General features: G+C 60.5%; 1 protein-coding gene across 50 annotated transcripts in view; it reads right to left on the reverse strand.

The window, feature by feature from the left end:
- The window catches only part of NCOR2 (nuclear receptor corepressor 2), a 241,692-nt gene that overhangs the window by 47,621 nt on the left and 171,380 nt on the right, over window positions 1-22,691 (reverse strand). For 41 of the 50 annotated variants that reach the window (XM_034934806.4, XM_063593195.1, XM_055096339.2 and 38 more), the window contains 4 exons: window positions 14,241-14,383; window positions 6,675-6,822; window positions 2,842-2,892; window positions 27-615 (listed from right to left, as the gene is read on the reverse strand). In XM_034934806.4, coding sequence (XP_034790697.1) covers window positions 27-615; window positions 2,842-2,892; window positions 6,675-6,822; window positions 14,241-14,383 — 931 coding nt within the window. The remainder of the gene's footprint in view (window positions 1-26; window positions 616-2,841; window positions 2,893-6,674; window positions 6,823-14,240; window positions 14,384-22,691) is intronic. The other 9 variants (XM_057299563.2, XM_057299562.2, XM_063593199.1 and 6 more) reach the window with 1 other exon arrangement.

The following is a 22,691-nucleotide window of genomic DNA, read 5'->3' on the forward strand; positions in this document are numbered from 1 at the left end:
GTTAGGGCTGCCTGGCGCCCACTCACCGGTTCTTGTCGCCGCCCTCGGCCTCATCCACCTCGTCTGCACTGCAGGTGGCACTGGAGTCGCTGTCCTGGGGGGCGCCCGAGCTCTTGGCTGTGGTGGCCCTGCCGCTCCCGCCCTCCTTCTTCTCTGCCTTGAGCGCCCCCTCGGCCGTAGCCTCAGCGGCCTCCGCGTCCTTGCCCTTGGCCGGCCCCTCCTCGGCTTCCTCCGTGCACTCGCTCTTGACGGGCTCCTCGGCCTTCCCTGTGTCCACTGCCAGCTCCTCAGCCGCGGGGGGCTTCTGCTCCTCCCCCTCCTCCACTGGGGGCGCTGCTGCGGTCTCCTCCTCCTTCTCCTCCTTGGGGACCACAGGAGGAGGTGCAGAGGGCGATGGGGGTGCTGGTGGGGGCGTAGGGGCTCCGGTGGCTTCAGAGGCCGGGGTGGGCTCAGTGGGGGCCGGGATGTCCTCCGGTGGTGGGGTGGGTGGCTCTGGGGGTGGCCCGTCGGTGCCCAGGGTGGCTGGGGGCTTCGGCCCATTCTGCCCTGTGTCCTTGGTGGCCTCAGTGTGAGGAGAGGGGATGCTCTCGGTGTCTGAGCTGTTGTTGACAGTGGCTGTGCAGGGCGAGAAGGAAGAGGGGATGAGCAGGGTCTGGCGGGGGCTCCAGAAGAGATGCATGGCCCTGACCCTCAGGATGAGGCCGCTCTGTCGCCTGATGCCAAAACAGCCCCGAGGCTCCTACACACCTGGGCTGCTGCCTAGAGCCCCACCCCTGAGACAAAGCCCCTGACCAGGCCCCTACCCACAGCTGCTGCCCTCGCCTGGCCGCCTTTCTCCCAGACTGACCCTGCTGGCATAACCTGGTTAATTCCCAACCCCAGGACCTCCTGGTGGTCAGCACCCCCGACAGATGGAGCCAGCCTGAGGGTGAGGGTGGGCGTGGGCAAAGGCCTTCGTCCTGGGGGTCTCCGTGTTCTCATCTGAGCTCTAACCCCGGCTCTGCCCCGCACTGGCTGCGTGCCACGGGAAACTCAGGTTACCTCTTGGGCCTCAGTTTTCCCATCTGCAGAACGGGAGAACAATAGTTCCCATCTCACAGGGCGGAGAAGCCAGCAATTGTGAGGGCAAAGGCAACTGCCTGGTGACTGCCTGCCGCTGCACCACCATCGCCACCATCATCGTCACATGACAGTGTAGAATGCGCTCAGTGTGAGTACAGGGGACCCGGGCACAGTGGACAATGAGGCCAGTGCGTGTGCAGGGGACCCGGGCACAGTGGACAATCATGAGGCCAGTGCGTGTGCAGGGGCCCCGGGCACAGTGGACAATCATGAGGCCAGTGCGTGTGCAGGGGCCCCGGGCACAGTGGACAATCATGAGGCCAGTGCGTGCGCAGGGGCCCCGGGCACAGTGGGCAGTGAGGCCAGTGCGTGCGCAGGGGCCCCGGGCACAGTGGACAGTGAGGCCAGTGCGTGCGCAGGGGCCCCGGGCACAGTGGGCAGTGAGGCCAGTGCGTGCGCAGGGGCCCCGGGCACAGTGGACAATCATGAGGCCAGTGCGTGCGCAGGGGCCCCGGGCACAGTGGGCAGTGAGGCCAGTGCGTGCGCAGGGGCCCCGGGCACAGTGGACAATCATGAGGCCAGTGCGTGCACAGGGGCCCCGGGCACAGTGGGCAGTGAGGCCAGTGCGTGCGCAGGGGCCCCGGGCACAGTGGACAATCACGAGGCCAGTGCGTGTGCAGGGGCCCCGGGCACAGTGGACAATCACGAGGCCAGTGCGTGCGCAGGGGCCCCGGGCACAGTGGACAATGAGGCCAGTGCGTGTGCAGGGGCCCCGGGCACAGTGGACAATCATGAGGCCAGTGCGTGTGCAGGGGCCCCGGGCACAGTGGACAATGGGACCAGTGAATGCAGAGGGGCCCTGGGCACAGTGGACAATGAGGCCAGTGTGTGCGCAGGGGACCCGGACACAGTGGACAATGAGGCCAGTGCATAGGCAGGGGACCCGGGCACAGTGGACAATGAGGCCAGTGCATAGGCAGGGGACCCGGGCACAGTGGACAATGAGGCCAGTGCGTGTGCAGGGGCCCCGGGCACAGTGGACAATGGGACCAGTGTATGCAGAGGGGCCCTAGGCACAGTGGACAATGAGGCCAGTGTGTGCGCAGGGGACCCGGACACAGTGGACAATGAGGCCAGTGCACAGGCAGGGGACCCGGGCACGGTGGACAACGAGGCCAGTGCGTGCGCAGGGGCCCCGGGCACGGTGGACAACGAGGCCAGTGCATGCGCAGGGGCCCTGGGCACGGTGGACAATGAGGCCAGTGTGTGCGCAGGGGCCCCGGGCACAGCCCACACCAACGGCCTCGGCATGGGTTTTACACAGCAGGAGCGCGATCTGTGTTGACGGAATGGCAGGATGAAAGCATGCACCCAAGGATGGCGAGGAGACCCCAGCTGCATTCCTGGCTCTCTAGCCCCCAAACCCACACCCGGCTCTTCTTTGAGTCTCAATGTCTCCCATTTTCTGTAAAATGGGGATACTTGAAAACCCCTGCATTTGCTATCAGGGAAATCAAACCCGGTCGGAGACCCAAGCGTACCAGTGAAAATCAGCAAAGCAGTGGAGACGGGAAACTGGTCTGCTGGAGTGAGCCCGGGACCAGCATGGGGAACAGCCACTGTGCTGGGAAGGAAGCCCAGAGGCCGCGGAGCACAAACGGTGGCGCTCACAGAAAGAGGCATGTGCTCAGAAGCAGGGTTCCTTGTGGAGGACCGGGGACCTCGGGATGCCCGCCCCGGCCCGGCCCTACCCCCCAGGCCAGCCGGCCACATTCGTACCTGGGCCACTGCATTCCCCTCTGGGCACCTCATTCCCAGAGGCATGTAAGGCTGGAAGGAAGTCAGAGAAGAGTTAGAAGTGAGGCGGCACCAAGTAGTGGGAGGGGAGGGAGGAGGCAACGTGGCCAAGAGGGGCCTGAAGCCCAGTGCACAGCAGTGAGGCCTCGCTGCTGCTCGCTCTCCTGCCCCGACTGCCCTTCTCCTTGGACCGATGAGCCCTCTCCCTCTGGGCTCTGGCCAGCGGCCACAGGTGACCTGCAATAGCCCTGAGCAGGCTGGTCCAATGGCCTGTTCAAGGCCAGCCAATAATGGGGTTGTTCAGGGTGAAAAGTGAGCTTCAGCCACTCTGGGTGTCCTTGCCCTAAGTCATCAGCCTCCTGGTGGAACCAGGCTCCCAGGATGCCTGGAGTGGGAGGTGTTGACCTCAGGGATAGGCAAGGTTGCAGGGAGAGGCTTTTGGGGCTGCTGGGGCCTCTTCAGCCTTCATTGCCCCCCACCAATCCTCCAGTCTCTCCTGCTTCTCACCTCCCTTCAGGCCCCAGAGCAGAGGCCACCCTTTTTAGAAACAATAGCAACAGCAGCAACGCTGGCTGCATACAGGCCAGGCTCCGTGCCGAGTTCTTCACACACGACTCCTTTAAGACCTCTAAGACTGGGACCATCAACTCTCATGTGCAGATGAGGAAATGGAGGCAGACAGGTTAATCAGCTTGCCCAAGGCCACGCTGTGGAGGGGAGAGCACTGAGCCCAGCTTCCTGTGTCCCTAACCCCTGGCCTTCCTCTGCCTGGTGACTTCAGCAATGTCATTCCCTTCCTTCCACAGTCAGAGTACAGGACGTTGGGAGGCCAACGCTGAGGGCCCCAGGACCAGGGATGAAACCTCTGGGTCTCAGTTTGTTCATCTACAAAATGGGCAGTTAACTTCTTGGTCTCACAGTTATCAAGGGGGTCTGGGGCAGGAGCCTGCATGAGAAGCACTCCAAGGGCTTGTGACAGTGCAGGTGGCTGCACTATGCCCCGAGGTTTCTGATTCAGTACGTGTGGACTGGGGCCCAAGAATCAGCACTTCTAACAAATCCCAGGGAACACTCTGCCACCGCTGCCCTAGAATCCAGGTGAAGTGCTTTGTGCAGCATCTGACACACAGTAGGTGCTTAACAAGAGTGACAAAAAAACCACCAAAAATAAAAAACAGAAACACACCACCAGATGGCCTCCTTTCCTTTCTGCCTGGAGGTCCCCAGTACCAGGCTGCCTGGGTTTGAACCCCGGTCACCAAATGCGCCTTGGATAACCCCGCTATGCCTCAGTCTCCCCATCTGTCAAATGCGGAGAACAGCACGGCTTCATTCACTATGAGGATACTATTATTATTACTGGAGAAACCACTGGGCCAGGGTATCACTCCCAGCCCCGTGCTGGTGTATTTCCAGCCCAGATGCAACAAGACGCTTTCTACCGCCCCCGGGGAGGGGCCTCCAGTGCCGCTGGGGCTGGCTGGGTCTCCGGGGAGACTCAGGCAGGGCAACCTCAGGCTCCAACCCAGCACCTGCCTCACCTCCCCATCCTGAGCACAAGAGACAGGTCACGCAGTGTGCGCTGGCTGGGCCGGCAGACCCCGAGCCTACCGGCTATGTGCTGGGACACCCCATGGGAGGGGTTCTCCTCTCCCCTGGGCTCCTCGTCCTTAAGATGGGCTAACACCCTGGGCACCAGGAGGCTTAATCAGGGCCTCTGACCTGCCGTCCCCGATCTCTCAGAGCAGCCACGGAAGACCACCACCTGTCACAGAAGCCTCAGCTCCAGCCACCTCAGCCCTCCCTCCTCCCCCACCCAGCAGAGCATGCCCCTCCCCGTCCCTACGGGGCTACGTAAGCTCTGCAAGCGATGCGGGGGTCATTACCACACGGTCCTGGGCAGCGTCTGCTCCGGTTTTCATGTGTGGCCATGGCTTGGCTTCTTAAAACGCTCCCACCAAGCCTGCATCCCGCCCATTCAGACACTGGAGGGATATTTAGAGGGGACTGGGTTTCTGCTCCCGGGGTCTTCTCTTCTCCTGGCTACAGACCCAGGACCCAAAATGGGACAACCCAAGGGACTCGTGGCCCAGGCCTTCCTTCCATCAGACACTAGCCAGGCTTCTGGTCAACTTGGGTCAGAGAGACCCAAAGCTGGTGGGGAGGCCAGACTCAGTGTCCCTGACCCGCCCCCAACTTGAGATGAGTCACCCAAGGGCCCAGTTGCCCATTTCCAGCGGGGAGCGGGGATTCGGGCTGGTGAAACCCTGTGGGCTGGAGGAGCCTGGATTTATCTGCAGGCTGGGCTTATGGAACCAGGAGGTGACTTGCACCTTCTGCCAGGGAGAAGCCAGGGCGTTCAAAGGCAGAGAGGGAGGGAGGACAGGAACAAAAAGAAGGACCCCAGACGGGGCAGGAGGAAGGAGGGTTGAATTCACCAAGGACTTGGGCTCCGCTGGGCTGCTTGTCTCTCCTTCAGAGAGTCAGAAAGGAGAGTCAGGACACTCAGCAGAGAAGGGCTGGGGTCCTCCAGGGGCCTTCGGTCACGCCACAGGGGGAGCAGTCTAGACCCCCAGCTTCCTCTTTGACAGGGAAAAAGAGGCACAGGGTGGGGGTCGAAGGTGGATGCACTCGTGACCGAGAGTGCGGGGCCAGGTGTCGGCAGCCCGTGTTCAGTTCCTGGGTCTATAAACACTGATAACAAAGTTGAGCCGTGTGTTATCCGGAGCCCTGGACAACACACAGCTCATGTGGTCACAGTCCTGCATTTGAGGGGACTCGGGAGGACCTACCAGCACCACGCACACAACGGCTTTACGCCCTCTCTTCAGCAGCACTCACCTGGTGGGGCATTTGTCTAGTCTACAGCTGGTGCAAACAACACACTCTGTGGTACCTGGGGCACCTGGGCCCAGACTTTTAAGTGCCTGAGCCTCGGTTTCCCCATAGAGAAAACGGGGACACCAAAGAAGGGGACTGAATTATTTATCACCCAAATAGGGACACTTGGGAATAAAAGGAGACACTGAAAATAACTATATAACTTGTACAATATTTACCGACTGACAGATAGGTTCTATTTATGCTGGTTACCTTGTAAAAGAGTTCTGGTCAAAAAACAATTTTCGGGCCTGACGTGGTGACTCACACCTGTAATTCCAGCACTTTGGGAGGCCAAGGTGGGCAGATCACCTGAGGTCAGGAGTTTGAGACCAGCCTGACCAACATGGCGAAACCCCATCTCTGCTAAAAATACAAAAATTAGCCGGGTGTGGCGGCGGGCACCTCTAATCCCAGCTACTCAGGAGGCTGAGGCAGGAGAATTGCTTGAACCTGAGAGGCAGAGGTTACACTGGGCCGTGATCACGTCACTGCACTCCAGCCTGGGCGACAGAGCAAGACTCCGTCTGGAAAAAACAAAAAAACAAAAAAAAAAAAACCTTTTCCAAAGTAAATTTTTTTCTAAACTGTGACACCGGATGGGGTGAAAGACAGCAGGCACCCACAGGGCTGGCCTGGACGTCCGGTCACCCAAGCATAAGACTGAACTCATGGGCATCAGAAGAGCTGAGCGAGGCTTGGGGCTCCCAGAGAAGCTGATTATTCTCAGTATTGTTGTGGCCTTCATCCTTGTGCCCATTACTGGTGAGTTTCTGGCAAGTCAGGCCCGCACCTTCCAGGGAGTCGAGGCCCCTTCTAAGGAGGACCCAGATGACTCAGGGGAGAGGAGGCTGCCGGGATCAGTTCCCGCTATGCCCTCCCTCAGAGCTCGGACCCACAGCTGCCAGCCACCTCCAAGCCGCGCCAGCCCTCACCTTCAGCCTCCTCCACCATCTCCTCCTCATTTCCGCTCACGCCCGACGCCTCCATCTCCTCATCCTCCACCACGGGCGGGAATGCAGCCTCCTCGCTGGCCGCCGCCGGCGCTTTCTTCTTCTTCCTCCGCGCGTTCCTCTCCTTCTCCTGGGGCACAGGGAAGCAGCAGATCAGGACTGGGGCCTGGGCTGTCAGCTCGGGGACTCCCCATGCCTGGGGCCTCGCCACAGGTGCAAAAGGAAGTGATCCCGGCCATGTAGCAATGAGGGTGACCGTCCCCCTCACACCCCACCTCGGCAGCCAAGCGTGCCAGGGTTTATTTTTACCAGGGGCTTTATTCTTCCATTGAGCCCCAGATACACTCTGGGTACAGGCTGGCCCCTCAGCCACCCTGACATCCTTCCTGAGCACGAGAGAACCTGCCTGACATTGCCCAGGAGTCTCCTAGTCAGAGCGAGTGACCACGCCTCCTGGGGACACCCTGTCAGCTTCATCGGCACACGTGGAGTGAATGAACACAGGAAGCTTTTCCTTGCTATGCAAGTCTCACCTGTCCCCGGGGGAACAGGCCAGCCTGGGAAGCTCGTGTTTCATTCCCTGAACCTTTACAGAACACCTACTGTGTGCCCAGCTCTGCAACCAGGGCTGTGGGGACACAAGGCACGGGGTAGACAAGGTCCTGCCCTTGGAGGCTGCCCTGCCACTGGGGAGACTGGCAACGTGCTCCTCACACAGAAGCAGCACTCAGAGGATCAGAGGGTCGCGTGGGTGAAACGGGGTGGGACAAGGAGCACAAGGGCAGCACTCAGAGGGTCGCGCGGGTGAAACGGGGTGGGACAAGGAGCACAAGGCAGGGGCTCCTCTGGACAGAACAGTCTGGAAGGGCTTCTGCAAGGAAGTGACATTTGAGCCAAGATTTGACGGCGGAGGGAATGGGCCAGGCCAGGCTCTGGACGAGAGTGGCAGGTGCGGGGAGACACAGGTGCAAAGGCCCCAGTGTGGGGAACATGCCGGGTGTGTCCGGGAATGGAAAGAAGCCCTCATCGTGGGGCCTCCACTTTCCCCGCACCGCACCCTGCTCCTGGGAACCCCAGCTCCTCACACACAGAGCCCACCCTTCTTCCCCCAGCTTAGGCACCATCATCAAACCGCTCGTCTTGGTAGCTCACTGGGGTAGGTGTATCTTTGTCCCCACGCTGAGCCAGGCAGAGGCTCAGAAAGCGTTTGTTGACTGACTTGCTGAGCAACTGTGAAAGGCCAGCCTTCGTGGGCTTGAACGCATAGACAGCAAAGAGCAGGGGCATCGTGGAGGCAGCATCTCAAAGTGACTGGGGACTCCCAGGGGGACTGGAAAGACACTGGGGGGTGCCCACAACAGCCTGGTGTGACGGGGGGGCGGCAGCCTGATCCCTCTGGGGTTGCTGAGAAAGAGGTGGGCCCTCCGCCACACCTGGAGGTGCCCGCAGCTCTCAGCCAAGAGCCCTGTACTGGGTTGAATGGTGTCCCTCAAAGTTCACATCAACCCGGAACCTCAGACCTTATTTAGAAACGGGATCCTGCAGATGTCATTAGATAAGATGATGCCACACTGGAGTGGGGTGGGCCCTAAATCCAACAGGACTGACAGCCTTGGAAGAAGAGGGAAACACGGATTCAGGGACACGAAGGCCCTGTGGCAGTGGAGGCACATGTGGAGGGATGCAGCTACAAGCCAAAGAATGTCACGAACTGCCAGCAGTCGCTGGAAGATGGAAGAGGCTCCCCTGCAGCCTTGAACGTGAGCACAGCCCTGTGGACGCTTTGGTTCCAGACGTCTAGCCTCCAGAATTGGAAGAGAATACATCTCTGTTGTTTGAAGCCACCGGTCTGTGGTACTTCCTTGCGGCAGCCAGGGGGAATCACACATCCCTCTGCGCTGGTGCACCCGGATTCCAAGAAAAAGCTGCTGACGTCCAGACCACACAGCCTGCTCTCGGGCAAATGCCAGGTGGGCCCCGCCCACCCCAGCCCTTCACCGTGGCCAGGCTGGAGCTGGGCCTCATGGAGGGGAGGAGAGGGGGTCTCGGGCTCCAAGCCCCAGCCACAGGCAAGGAGTGGGATCACTTCCTGTCCTGCCTTCTTCCTGAGCAAACAGGGTTCCTCTGAGCACAGCCGCTTGGAACGCAGGGAGGAAAAGGGAAACGTCTGCTTGTCCGTTAGTCACAGTTTCCGACACCAACAGTCGGCCAGAGGGCCACAGCCCTGCCCCTGCCAGTGCCCACAGGGCCCACAGGGATGCCCAGCTCTGCAACCCTGCACACGTCCTGGGCCCAGTCCCAGCCCTGCCCCGAATCCCGAGCCTCTCCCAGGAGAGTTCGAGCCTGTGGCGGCCTGAGAAAGTGGTGGCATGTGGGTTCTGCGGCTGCGGCCGAGGGCTCTCCCTGCTTCCCGAATCTATTTTTGGCAGACAGAGGCTCAGGAAAGACTCAGGGCTGGGTGCCCTGAGCTGCCCGGGCGGTGGCTGGGACATAGGAGACGCTCAGAGTCTCGCAGGGAACAGGGGTCTCCTGTCGGCCTGGTCGTGGCGCCCAGCATCCTGGAGTGCAACGTGTCTCTGCGGGGGGCGGCGTGGGGTCTCTGAGGCAGTGGACGGGGATGGTGCCAACACCCTGAATCCCCACAAAGCTGGGTCTCAGAGAGAGTCCCAGGAGTTACAGTTAATCCTTACACACATGGTCCAGCACCGTGGGATCAGGAGGTGTGTGTAGAATAGGAGATGCTAGTGATGGCATTAATCATTATGCCTGACGTTTATTAAGCACCTACTATGCGCCAAGCGGTTTCTGGTATTAATTTACTGGACCTGCACAGCTGCTCTGCAAATCAGCGCATGCCACCCCCTGCTTCAAACTCTCCAACACCTGGATACAATCCCCAAGTCCTCCCCCTATCCATATGGCCCTGTGTGATCCAACCCTGGACCCTGCCTGCCTCTCCAAGCTGCTCTCCCCTCTCCCCTCCTCAGAGACTGTGCTACAAACACACTGCCCTCCCTGCTCGCTGCCCCAGCCACAGGGCCTCTACACTGGCTGTTCCCCTGCCTGGACACCCTTCCCCCAGATAGCTGCATAACTCACTTCCTCACCTCCTTCGGGCCTTAGCTCAGACATCAGAGAGGTCTTCCCTGATCACTCCATCATTAGCTCATCCCTCCCACCCCCACCATCAATCACTTTCTACTACATTCTTCTCATAGCATCTTCAGACTCCATTCTGAAATTGAGTGTGTGAACCTGTCTCTCGCACCAGCTCCTCAAGGGCTGGGATCTTTGTTCTCTGCTGTATTCCCACCATACCTGGAACAGTGTCTAGCACAGAACAGACGCTCTATAACTATGTCTTTAGATGAATGAACCTGATAGACAGTGACAATGGCTCAGAGAGGCAAAGACACTTGCCCAAGACCACACAGCTCATGAGTTGAGGAGCTCAGATTTGAATGCAGGCCAGGTTCAAACATTTCGTGGCTGGACCATCTCTCTGCAGGCCTGTGCAGCCTCAGGTAGAAGAGATTAACAGCAGAAAACAAGGCGGGGCTGGGCCAAGGCTGAGGCGGACAGAGACTGAGGAACGTGGAAGCCGAGCCCCAGGGGCCTGAATTCACAGATGGGAGAAAAGGGTAACCTTCGGCCATGAGGAGGGGGAGGGAAACCTCGTAGAAGACACTGATGCCAAGTGTTACATAACTCCGGGACATGCCCCGCCCGCCCGGCCGCCGGATCCTGCTTCCTGCTGACGTCGCCTGCGGTCACACTCGGGCCAGACCTAGTGCAAGGCGGGAGGGGACACCCACTGACCCTCTGCTTCCCCACTCCTTCCTTCTCTGGCCAAGGGTGACATGTCTTCCTGTACTCCAGACAGGGCTGGGCCAGCAGCCAGAGGTGGCTGTTACTGCGTTAGGATTCACTGGGATATGCCCTCCTCCCTGGGACTGAAAGGCATGGGGAGGGGCAGGAGGTGGAGGTCACCAGGTTCAGCGGCACCTCTCCTGGTGAGACCTGCTTGCTTACTGCAGCGATGGGGAGCTCACCACTACACCAAGAACGGCTACTGTCAAGACGGATGGCCTGGCCTGAGCCCCACTTCCTGTAGTGGGTCCCTGCATCTGCTCCGCTTTCTCTGCAGCCCGCGATATGAGGGTGCTCCTTCAAGGTCGGCCAGGAGCGAGAACCAACCCCACACTCCCAAATCACTCATTCTCATCCAGGTCCCAACCTGGATCTCGGGGTCCCCTCCTGTCCACGCCTCCAGAGTCTTCAGCTTCAGGGGACAGAAGGGCCACCTTCTTTATCAGCTTTGACTGTGTCATTCGGATCAGAATCACTTTCATCGACACTAGGACGACCCACTTTGAGTCCAGCCCTGGATGGGGGCTGTGTCTCAGCTCAGAATCCTTCAATGCAGCACCCACTCCCTCCACGGTCCACTAACGAAGTGTTAGCTCCACAGCCCAGCAGGAAAACCCCATCCATGTCTCTGCCCTCAGGGCAGCTGCCATTGCTTCCCTGGGATACAGCAGGCGCTGAATATGGGGCTGCTGAATGGACAGTGAGGATAATACTGAATGCTTATTGAGGGCTGACCAAGGACCAGGCACCACCCTTTACAAAAAGAAACACACTTGTTCTTCAACAGCCCTACGACTGGGTCCCATTCTTATCCCCAGTTTTACAGAGGTGGAAACTGAGGCACGGAGAGGTGAAGCCCAGTATCCTTGCACCCAGTCACTAAGCGGCAGAGCTGGGGTACAAAGCCACCAGCTCCAAAGCCCTGCTCTGCACCATCCTTCTGGAATGCCTCTTTGAATGAATGGATGAATGAATGAATCAATCAATCAATCGTGAGGGTGCCACCACCAGCACCATCACAGCTCTCACTAGCAGAGTGCCTGGGGCATACTAGGCCGCATTCCCAGCACTCTGCAGGCAGCCACCCAGTGTATTCCCATAACAGCCCTTTGAAGTGGGTTCCATTATTGTCCCCATTTCACAGATGGGGAAACTGAGGCACAGAGAGCACAGGTCACTTCCCCAAGGCCACACAGCTAGTAGGTGGCAGAGCCTACGTTCAAACTCAGCTCTCCTGGGCCCAGTCCCTGCTCCCAACCCATAGCACACTGTGGCTGTGCCTGCACGCACCGTTCAAGAGGCGCCCTCGTCAGTGGGATCTCTGGCTGCATGTTCGTCCACGCCAGCGGCTTCACTGGTGGTCACCACACTCAACAGGGTGCCTTAAGCATGGCCCGTGCCACCTTGGCCCAGTGCTCATACCTCCCACAAATCTCCTAGTCTAATAAAACCTTCCAACTCAAAAAAAAAAAAAAAAAAAAGAGGGGGCCTCAGGTGGCCCTGAGAAGGGGGTAGATGGCATCCAGATAAAATAACAATAACCACAGCAGTAAGAGTAACTAGGGCACGTCGCCCTCCCGGAGCGCTGCCCCTCTGGCAGGCACTAAGGACCTCACAGGTAATCACTCGTTCACTCCTCATAGGACCTCTTGGATAACAACTGTTATTCTCCTACCTTACAGATGGGGAAACTGAGGCTTAGAAGGCTGAATTCACTGCCCAAGGTCACAGGGGTGCCCAAATCCACAAGCTGGGCCTTGACCCCAGTCTCACCCTGGGCCTAATGGGATGGTTCACCGTGCTGGGGTCTCTGGTCCTCCAAGCCACTCTCAGGTTTTGGAGTCTCTAGGGGTACAGTGGGGCCACACCCTGCGGAAGCCTGGAAAGCCAGGCTGTGTGGCAGCAGGCTGCAGCGGGGGGAGACGTCCATGGTCGTGGGGTGAGGGGGACAGGCGGAGGGAGCCCCAGAGAGGGGAGGCGGGGGGAGGAGAGAGAAAGTGAAAGGACAGCTGGGGAGAAAGCAGGAGGCCCTTTTTGCTCCTGGGGAGATGCTCAGGGCCAAAGCCCTGCCCCCAAGTCATCCTGGATGAACCACCTCAGACTCCTGACCTGGCTGACAGAATCAATGGCCCACAACATCCCCCGGCCCAGGCCCCCTTCTGCGCCCCCAGGCTGCTCTGGCTCAGGCCCTCTTTGCCACAAGGGACTTCAGCAAGTGTTAGGGACGGGGTTCTGCACATTCAGCCAGATGCGGTGCCTTCCTCCACACCCAACCAGAAGGCCCGAAGTATCCAGAAGAAAAAGGCGCTGCCTGAAGCCCTGAGCTCTGGGGACAAATCCCAGGGGCCAATGTGGAGGGCACGCAGGGCACTGCTTAACTGGAAGTGACGAGGAGGGGCCTCCCTGAGGCCAGAGGGTGGATCTCAGCCCCGACCACAGGGCCGTGGGACTGTGCCCCCTCGGTCCCGGAGCCACCAGCAGCCGCGCGCACACATGACTCACTAAGAACCCACTCGGGAGGGTGGAAGGATGTCCTTAAATTCTGCACAGTGCTTGGGCGGAGTTCAAACAGGGGGAGGCTACACCTGGTCCTCCCACTGCAGGCTGTGTGACCTCACAGCCTGTTCACCCTCTCTGGGCCTCAGCAGGTTGCACTGAGGGAGCAATTCAGCACGGCCTGCCCAGAACCCACTGCACACACTTTACACCCAGGCACAAGGCAGCCCGATGTCATGGTTCGGGAGTGGCGGGGGGAGGAGTAGCCCTGGGGGAGGGGAGCTATGCAACCCCTCCCTCAGTGCTTCTGTATCGATGAGGAAACACGCAGCCTAGTGATGAAGAGCGTGGGTGCTGATCTCATAACTGTGGGTGCATATCGCAATTCAGTCGCACATGAGCCTGGCTAAGCCTCAGTTTCCCCAGCTCCAAAAAGGGGACAATGCTTGGCAAGTGTGTCAAAGAGGGAGAAAGGAGGGAGGAAGGGAAGGAGGAGGAAGGGAAGGAGAGAGGGAAGGCAGCAGAGGTCTCCCCAAAATGCTCCTCAATTCCCAGAAACAGCTGTGGAAGAAGCGGCTGCTCCTCAGAGGCCATTTACACGCCGGCGAGGCGAGCCTGCACCTTCTGTGCTTGTGGAGGAGGGAAGGGTCTCAGCCTCCCGTGGCCTGCCTCAAGCCCTCCAGGATGCTGGGGCTGAGACGTCCGCCCCTGCCCCCCAGACCTGTCCCTCCCCCGCCACGGCAGCCCTAAAGCTGTGAGGTCAAATGGGGCGGGGGAGCCACTCGCTCAGGACCCATTTGCCTCCGGGTCCTCATTCCAACGCGCTGACAGCCCGAATTCCTGGCTGAGTCAGTCTGGTCCACCGCGCTCCTTCCCCCACACCGTGAGACAGGGCTGAGGGCCCCCAGAGGTGTCTGTCTGAGAGGAGTGGGGTGCAGGGTGGGGGTGGAGGGCAGCCTGGCCCGGCCCGTCTCCAAGGCAGGGACACTCATAGCAGCATTGCCACCTGCAGCCATCTCGGGGTACTCCCGGGCTTGAACCCCCAGAAGCTGAGTTCTAACAAGGCGGCATAATAGTCCCTCCCTGGCCCATGCCTCCTGGGGTGCAGAGACATCTCCTGAGGCAGTCTGGGCTCCTCTCCCACCTTCCCGGAGGCGCGGTGCAGCGTGACTGGGGACTCACCATCTTCAGCTTGTGCTGCTGCAAGATCTCATCGAGGTTCTGCCTCTTCTTGTAGTTGAAGTAGAAGTTCTTACACTGCGACACAGTCTTGGAGCCCACCATCCGGGCGATGGCCGACCAGTTGCGGCCGTGTTCCAGGAGACCTGTCTCAGGAGAGGAGGGCAGTGAGAGGAGGCCAGGCCCGGCACGCAGAGGGGGCCTGCATCCATGGCCTGGGCGGCAAACGGGCCTGGAGCAGAAACCCAGCCTGGGGCTCCCTGCTCAGGCCCAGGACCTCTGGAAGAAGAGACAGTGATGGGCCACGTGTCCCCTGGCGGGGAAGGTACTAGAGGGTGGCAGGCCTGGCCTCTGGGGTCTGGTTTCTCAGTCACTTGACTCCAGGCCAGGATGCATGGGAAAGGCCTCGGCTGGAGGAGCCAAAAGCGACAGGTGAAGTCCCACCGAGGCCACTGCGCGGGAGTCTGGGGGCGGAGGGCTGTGAATATCCAGAACGCACAGCCTCTGCCCAGGCCCCACCTCTCCTTCTGGGCGGAGGGCCCGGCCTACGTGACCCAGCCCTGACACTCGCTCACAGCTGCAGGCGAGGCCTCGGGAGACGGGTTGTTTTCCGGCCACACCGGCCCAGCGAAAGGAAGGGACGTGGTGAGCAGGGGATGGGAGGGTGGAAGTCAGGCTGGGGATGAGCTGGGGCCAGGAGCCTCCAGGCCCAGGTTAACTGGGGCACCTCCAGGGCCCAAACTCCCTAAGGGCACCTAAAGGCCCACTCAGGACTCGGGGCCCACCAGGCTTGGTTGCGCAGCTGGAATTTGCTCCCAAACCCCAACCCACACAACCAGGAGGTTCTCTCAGCCTCACAGACCTCCTGCTGTGGGAAGAGACCCTCCAGGAATTGGCAGAAAAAGTTCCCTCCATCACTAGGTCTCAGGCCAGAACCAGAGCATGCCGCCCCCCAGGTTCTAGTTTCAAGGCCACAAACACCAGGCTCGGCAGAAACACAGCCCCTGCTGCACCGGAGGCAGTGCCTGGGAAGCCAAGCCCCCGGTCTCAGCCTGTCTGCCCGGCGAGCTGCGGCACACACAGGCACAGGCCAGGCAGCTCTATATTTATGCCTGTGTCTCCAGCGGCGTGACCTTGTGTGGCCCAGCCAGTCCATGCAGGTAGGGCCTGCCCACTTTCCCAGGGCTGTGGGAGAGACAGGGAGTGCTCCTGACCTAGGGGTCTGTGCGGCAAGAGGGTGCCCCTCCAGGGCAGCAGGCCCCAAGGCTGAATCACGTAGCTCGGGACATGGCAGCCTCCCTGAGCTGGAGCTACACTTGTAAGGACTTTAATGAAGGATTTCCCATAATGAAGGTTTTAACCATTTTCCTTGAATAAAATCAAGCTGCAAGCCAAGCTCCAGCTAAAATTGTTCAGAGGTTGGGGAGCTGAGGGGCAGCCGTCTGTGTTGGTATTTTCATTCATTCATTCATTCATTCATTCATCCACCCACCCACCCACCCACGTGCTGGCTGCCTGCCTGCTACACACAAGGCTCTAATGCAAATAAAACAACAGCAGCAGAAACATCAACACATCAGCCCGTGGCACGGCTAAGTGACACACAGAGTTTGCAAAGCCCTTCAAAGACTTGGTTCCGTCTCATCCTTGCTGTCATGGCTGTGACCATTTTCCCATCCCCAGGAGGGGGAAATCTCGGTTCAGAGGGTCCCGCCAACTCACCCAAGCTTAGAGGACCAGCCAAGGGGGGCAGCGCGGGCGTGGGGCCCCAGACTTCCTGCCCTCCGGGTCCTCTGGCCCCCGTGGCGTGGGGGTGGCACTGACTGACAGGCCACCTGCTCGCCTGCCGTGGCCCTGGGAGCCACGTGGCCTCACAGCCCGCTCCTCAGGGTTCCTCAAGGACAGGCGCAGAAGGGGAGGGCCGGGGCGTGGGATCAAGTGGCACCCGGCCCCTGACCTTTCCCTCCGCCCCCGCCAGCAGCAGCTGCCACTTCCAGAACCTGGCGGACAGGGCTGCGCGTTTATTTATATTTCCCCAGCCGGGGCCAAGAGAGCCCAGGCAAACACGCCGGGCCAGAGGGATCACAGACCCGGCACCCGGGTGGGAGAGGGTGAGAGGGGGCGGGTCTCCCATCTGGGCCTGCTGGGTGGGGTGGGCATGGAGAGCTCAGGGGGTGGGGGGAGGGTGGCCCAACAACGCTGGGGAGGTTGACATTTCCAAACTCAGTCAATAAATAAGGAGGTAGCTAGGAGCCTGGCTGGGGGCTGGGGACCCTAATTAACTCCGATCATGGGGGCAGTGCGAGTGGGTTGAGGGCAGAGGAGAGGGGATGGAGGTGGGGGTGGGGGTCACCCAGCCCTTCCTGAAAACATACGGCTCCCAAAGGAGCTGGGCAGAGTCATCCAGGCGCCTGGCCAGAGCTCGCTAGCAGTCTTGGCCAGCCCTTCTGCTCTCCAGCCTCAGTTTCCTTAACTGCCGTGTGAGGGGCCAGAGTGGGTGTCCCATTAGTGCCGGCCAGGGCTGCGGGGTAGGGGCAGGCTGACACTGGCTTCCTCTGGTTCCTGTTCTGGGAAGCCCAGGCAGAGGGTGCCGGGCACGGAGAGAAAGACTTTCTACCCTACCGTGCCTTGGAGACCACCCCGCCAGACCCAGCTTGAAGCCCCCGTCCACTTGGAGAGACCCCCTGTGCACACAGCATCACAGACCTTCCCAGGCACAGATCCAGGTCCCACCCCTGCTTCCAGGAGAGCTTCAGCCCAGCAGGGAGAGAGAGGAGGGGGCATGGGGGAAAGGATGGGCTGGGACCCCCATCCACTCCAGGGGCCCAGAACTCCGACTCCCCAGCTGCCCCAGCTGCCCAGCCTCAAATCCCAGATGGCCACGATGCGGTCCCTGTCCCTGCACCCGCAGTCCCCCATCCCCTCCCCAGGACCACTCACTCACATCCTCTCATTCGCGTCTCCCCCTCGGCCAAGTTTTCCGGAAACATAGGGCTGGGAAGATGCCCCGGGGAGCGGGCCCAGAGAAGTGGGCCGGCAGGCTGGGCGGCCGCGGTCGGCTCCGCGAGGCTGCTGGCTGGCGTCTGCTGGCGGCTCAGCTCAGCCTCACATCCTTCTCCGTCCCACGGTGAGGGAGGGAGGGAGGGAGGGAGCGAGGGAGGGAGGGACGCGGCGGGCGGAGGCTGGCTCGAGAGGGGCGGGAGGCAGCTCCTCACAAGCCCGCCTGCCTGTGGTGGCCCGGGGCTCCTCCAGCGGCCGCTGCCACCTCTGACGCCGTCCCCAAGCCGCTGTGGGTGTGCGAGGTGCCCTTCCCCGAGGGTGGTGGGTGGCGGGAAGTTGTCAGTGGTGCGTGTGGGGTGCCCCTGGGCCAGGTATCACCGGGGCGCAGCGTGCCGAGCTCCTCCAGCACCAATGTGCCCAGTGCGGACGCTCAGCGAGCAATGCCGGCCAGAGCCCACAGACCCCCGGGCCGGGCAAAATCCAAGGACCCAGGCCCAGCAGGGCAGCTGTGTTCCCCACAGCCGGGCTCAGCTCTGATCTTCTTGCTGCCTGACCCAGCGAGACGCGGCAGGACTGAATGTGACCTCCAGACGGAGGCTCGCGGCGGGCGGGCAGGCGGGCGGGGGAGCGTGGCAGAGGCCCAGGTTCACAAGGGGCGGGCCAACTTGGCACTGGCTCCCCCTCCCTCTCTCCCCATCCGCGGCGGTGGCGGCGTCAGCAGTGGTAAGAACAGATGAGGGTTCCAGAAAAACAGAGCTTCTCCACCCCCGGCAGACGGGGAGCAAACAGCTTCTTCCGCCATCATCCACCGCCGCCCGTCCCCCCACCCTCCGTGTCAGTTCCACCTGAGCTCTGCCCCCTGCCTGGCCTGATGCTGCCGAGGCTGACCGAGCCCTCTGTCGGGGACTGTGGGTGGGCAGGGCTAGCCTCGCATTCCGGAGGGATCCCGGGATTTGAGGAGCCTTTGCAGGGTGCACATGAGACCTCCAACCATTTAGGGGAGGGGGAAGGGTTTGGGGATTTGGGGTCCCCAAAGGGCCCTCTGCTGCTGGGGGGTCTCGGGACCACAGCTGCCCCTTTCGTCCTCCTCCGAGAGCCCCTGCAGCCGTGAAGGAACACTGTGGGAAATGCCGGGGAGCCACCCAGAAGGTTGAAAGTTAACTGAGCTGAACTTTGGATCCTAGATTCAGGTCACGACCGACTTCCCTGACTCTGGGATCATTAACCTGCTTTTCCCTTTAACTCCCAGCCCTTCCATCCTGCCCCCTAAAAACCTGGGGAGCAGAAGGCGTCTCTGGAATGTCCCTGCACCCCCAGCCCTCGTCCTGGGGCACGATGCCAGGGGAGGGCAACAAACCTCAACCACATCAGGGATCTGGGCCTCTCCACCTGAGTCCTGCCCTCTGCCCTCTGCAGGGGAGGTCTCAGTGCACTTCTAAGGATGCCAACCCCGTGAAATCACTCCTCTGCTTAAAATCTTCCAGTGACCACATGAAGCTCTTGGAATAAAATCCAAAGGCCCTAGCACGGCCCAGGTGACCCTTAGGAGCCAGCTCCATGAACCCGCCCAGCCTCTCTCTGGGTCACTCGTGTGTGCCCCAGGGCCTTTGCACCAGCTGCTCCTGCTGCCTCCACGGGTTTTCTCACAGATGTGCCTTGTCTTCCCTCTGGTCTTGGCTCAAGTGATGGCTCCTCAGAGAAGCCTTCCTTGCCCGCCCCTCCAAAGTGACCCCCCCGTCGCCCTGCCATCCCGGGGTTTGATCATCTTCATAGCTTTCACCGCCTCTGAAATTAGCTCCCTCGTCCCACTGCTCATCGGCAGGTGTCCGGGGCCTGCTGAGCACCCTGGGCATCTCTGCCACCCGTCTGGGTCCCTGGTAAGGAGCTTGCAAAGGAAGAGGGGGCTGTGCGTTTAGCTCTGCAGGGGGCCCCGAACCCTCCCAAAAGAGGCTGGGGTATCCCCCTTGACATCCAGGCACACGCCCCCGACACTCTGTGCCAGGGCGGAGATGCCAGATTCTGCCACCGTGCCCTGTGGTCTGGATTCCCCGACCCCACTTCTAATTTCTAAGGAAGGAGTTTCGTTCTGAAGAGTCAGGAGGCAGGAACTAGGAAGTGAAATTGACCAAGATAGGAAGTCCAGCCAGGAGGTCTGAGTCACAGACGCCGAGTGGAGAGCCAGGCGCAGGGGCCCGGCGGCCACAGGAGTGGGTGCTTGGGGCTCCGCTGGGCTAATCCTCCTCTGGGCACCCATGGGGCAGCGTCCCACATGCTATCCGCGGGCCCATGACGAGCTGTTCTCGTGGGGGCCAGGACTCAGCCTCCTCGGCTCAGGTGCTCTGGCCCTCAGGGAGGCCTGCGCTGCTGCTCAGATGCCTCCAAGCTGCTTTTCTCCAAGGGTCTGCAAACCTGCATTCACAGCTAGGACTCCGAGGGGACCACACCACTGCCCACCTGCATCTGGGGATGTTGCAGCTGTTTTCTCTGGAAGTCAGCCCCCAACCCTGGAAACACACTTGCTCTCCCCACCCCAGCCAGTCACCTCCAGCCTTGACATTTCCCACCCCTTCCATGAAGACTCACAGGCTGCCTGCCAGAGGGGTGCATCGACCACCGCCCCCCACCTGCCATTTTCCCCGAGAAACTCAGCATGTTCTGCCTAAAACCCTATCAAAGTTGGGAGGAAAAGAACCCAGCCGTCTTGGGCCTGAGTCATGCCACTTCCTCATTTCAGAAACCCCAAGCCCTGGGGGGGTTCCACAGGGACGGTGCCTCCGCATTGACACCCTTGACAGGCCGGGCACTCCTGCGTGTCTTGTCAGGACTTCCCGAACTCCTGCCATCCTGAAATCCCATCAGGATGTTGGCTGGATAACATCACACCTGGACTTGCACCTCCCCACTCTTTTCTCTCCATCTACTCTTTCAAAAATCAGCCTCGCTATCTGCCTTAGCCTCCGCATCAGCAATTATACCCGTAAATCATAGGTACGATGTGAAAAAGCTACGTCTTCTCCCAGCTCTCAAAAAAACCCAGACTCATTAAGATGAAATAAAGTCACCTGCATACGACCTGGCGCTGTCTCGCCTACCATTTCCGGAAGTGCCACGTTACACCTTTCAATGTCACGTTTTCCTACAGAGCAGAGCAAAGTTGGAAGCCAGCCTGGGGGGTCAGACAGACCACCCCATGCCCTGTGTCCACCGCAGTGGGCTGGGTGAGCACTGGCTCTCCCTCTGGCCTTGGTCTTCTCCTGTGCAAAGCAGAAGTTGTGTGTATGCGTGCGTGTGTACACACGCGTGTGGAGGGCCTGCCTTGCTCGTGAGCACCAGCCGCGCCACGTGACGACAGGCATCATTACTACCGCATCGACCGCCAGGTGCTCCTTCCCTGAGTCAGGAGCCATGTGGATGCGGATTCGTGGGTCTCCCCTAGGAGGGAAGGGGGGCTTGTCGATGCCTGATTTCATCTTCAAGGGTGCTGACAGGAGCAAGAGTGTGGTCCAGATCCTGCCCCTGTGTCTGGCTGTACCCCAAGTTCCTGCAGAAACCCCAATTTTTTCCTCCCTCCAAACCATCACAACAGACTGTTTCTCACATATCCGGCCGGGAGGCCAACCAGCCCCGGACATGCACCCTCCCTAGTGGTCTCTCTCCAGACCACACGTGGTGACAGTCTCCTTGGACACGAGCCCCGAGGCACCACACCGTCCCTGCCTGGTATACCACCCCTCCTGAGTCACACAGCCCGAGTGTTGCCTCCTGCTGGGCCCTGACGGACAGCTGCACCAGGAAGTAGCCGGGCAGACCCAAACCCAGGAGCAGCAGCACTGCCTACCGGCCCGCCCACCCCACTGTAAGCTCTGGCAGCTTTGTGCGGCAAAGCACACAGGCGCTCCTCTTTTGGGGGGCCCATGGTGGGCACAGCCCAAGGCTTTCCCAGTGGACATGTAGTGGAGGTCCTGCTCTCCAGGCTCCAGGCTGGGGGCTCACCCCTCCCCTTCCCATGCCTTAGACGCTTCATCCATAAAAGCCCGTCAGGCCAGCCCATGTGCACAGCAATGGGTGGTTCCTGCCTCGCTCCTGTGAGAAGTGGCAAGGCCACTAGACAAGGCAGCTGGAGTCCTGGGGGAGGCCCCTGGGGTCTGCCCGGGCTTACCGGGAGCCACCAGGGCCTGGTCTTGCACATCCTCCCACTGTTGGCCGCTCCCTGGAGATTGGGAAGGACTGGCAGCCTGGAGGCGGGCCAGAGCCAACTCCCGGTCTAGAATGGTGTGACAATGGTGTGACCGGGAGCCTCCCAACCCCCTCCACAGCAGGTTCTCTGCCCGCCAGAGAAGAGGGCTGGGGCCTGGAGGAGCTGCCAGCAGAGCCTCGGGCCTCTCACACAGCTGGGTCAGGCTTCCAAGCCAGGCCAGGCTGACCTTTCCCAGGGGAACCGAGTCCCTCATCCCAGCCCTGCTCCTGCCCTGCCCCTCCTTCCCCACTTGGCGCTGGGCCCGAGGGCAGGCGGCCAGCTCCCCGGAGCTGCCCGGTTCCTGGGGAAGCTGCCTCCTGAACATTCTCGGTCCTCAGGCAGCACAAGCCCCAGGGCAGGCAGCCACAGCCCCATGCACACAAGAAGGGAAGTTGCTCACTTGCCCACCAGAAACCCTATGGCCGTCATGTCCCCAGCCCCTCCCCAGTGGCCTCCCACGCTCTAGAGTAATAGCTACACTCCATCCCATGCTGGTAAGGCCAGGCTCCCGGTGGCCCCTCTACCTTCTGGGATTCAACCACTTCTCATGGGGCCACACTGCCCCTGCCATGGGGCCTTTGCACATGCCTGTCCTGCCTTTGTTACCTGGTCAACAGGTTGGCCCATGGACTAACCTGTTCAGCTCTCATGCCAACCCCATTCCTACTCTGCAAGTAGAGTGCCTGGGTTCAAATCCCAGCTCTACCACTTCACAGCTGTGTGACCCTAGGCTGCTCACTAAGCCTCTCTAGGCCTCGGTTTCCTCACTTGAATAACAGAAGTATTAACAGCACCTGCCTCCTAGTCAGGTTGGTAGAGATAAAGTGACTTCATACACACAAAGCTTCCAGCAGTGCCCAGCACGCAGGATGGGCTCCACGGTGTTACTGGGTGATATTCACTATTATTTCGTGCTCTGGGTGTCAGCCCCTTCCTCGGGGGAGCCCTCTGACTGGTGGCCCCCAGCACCATGGAAGTTCCTCCAGTTGTCACTGTACATTTGCTTGGCAGGTGACTTACCTCTGACCCCCATCGCCGGGGCGAAGACAGAGGTGGCGGGGGCCGAGGCCCCAAAGTGTAGGCACCTGCTCAGGGTCAGACTCTGCAGGAGGCACAGCTGGGACCCAAACCTAGGGAGCAGGGTCTGGAGACTGCGCCCTAAGCTGGCGGCCTGCCATTTCTGAGTGCCTACTGTATACCAAGGACTGTTCCTATGT

Source organism: Pan paniscus, chromosome 10 (genome assembly GCF_029289425.2).
Source record: "Pan paniscus chromosome 10, NHGRI_mPanPan1-v2.0_pri, whole genome shotgun sequence".
Classification (NCBI taxonomy): Eukaryota; Metazoa; Chordata; class Mammalia; order Primates; family Hominidae; genus Pan; species Pan paniscus.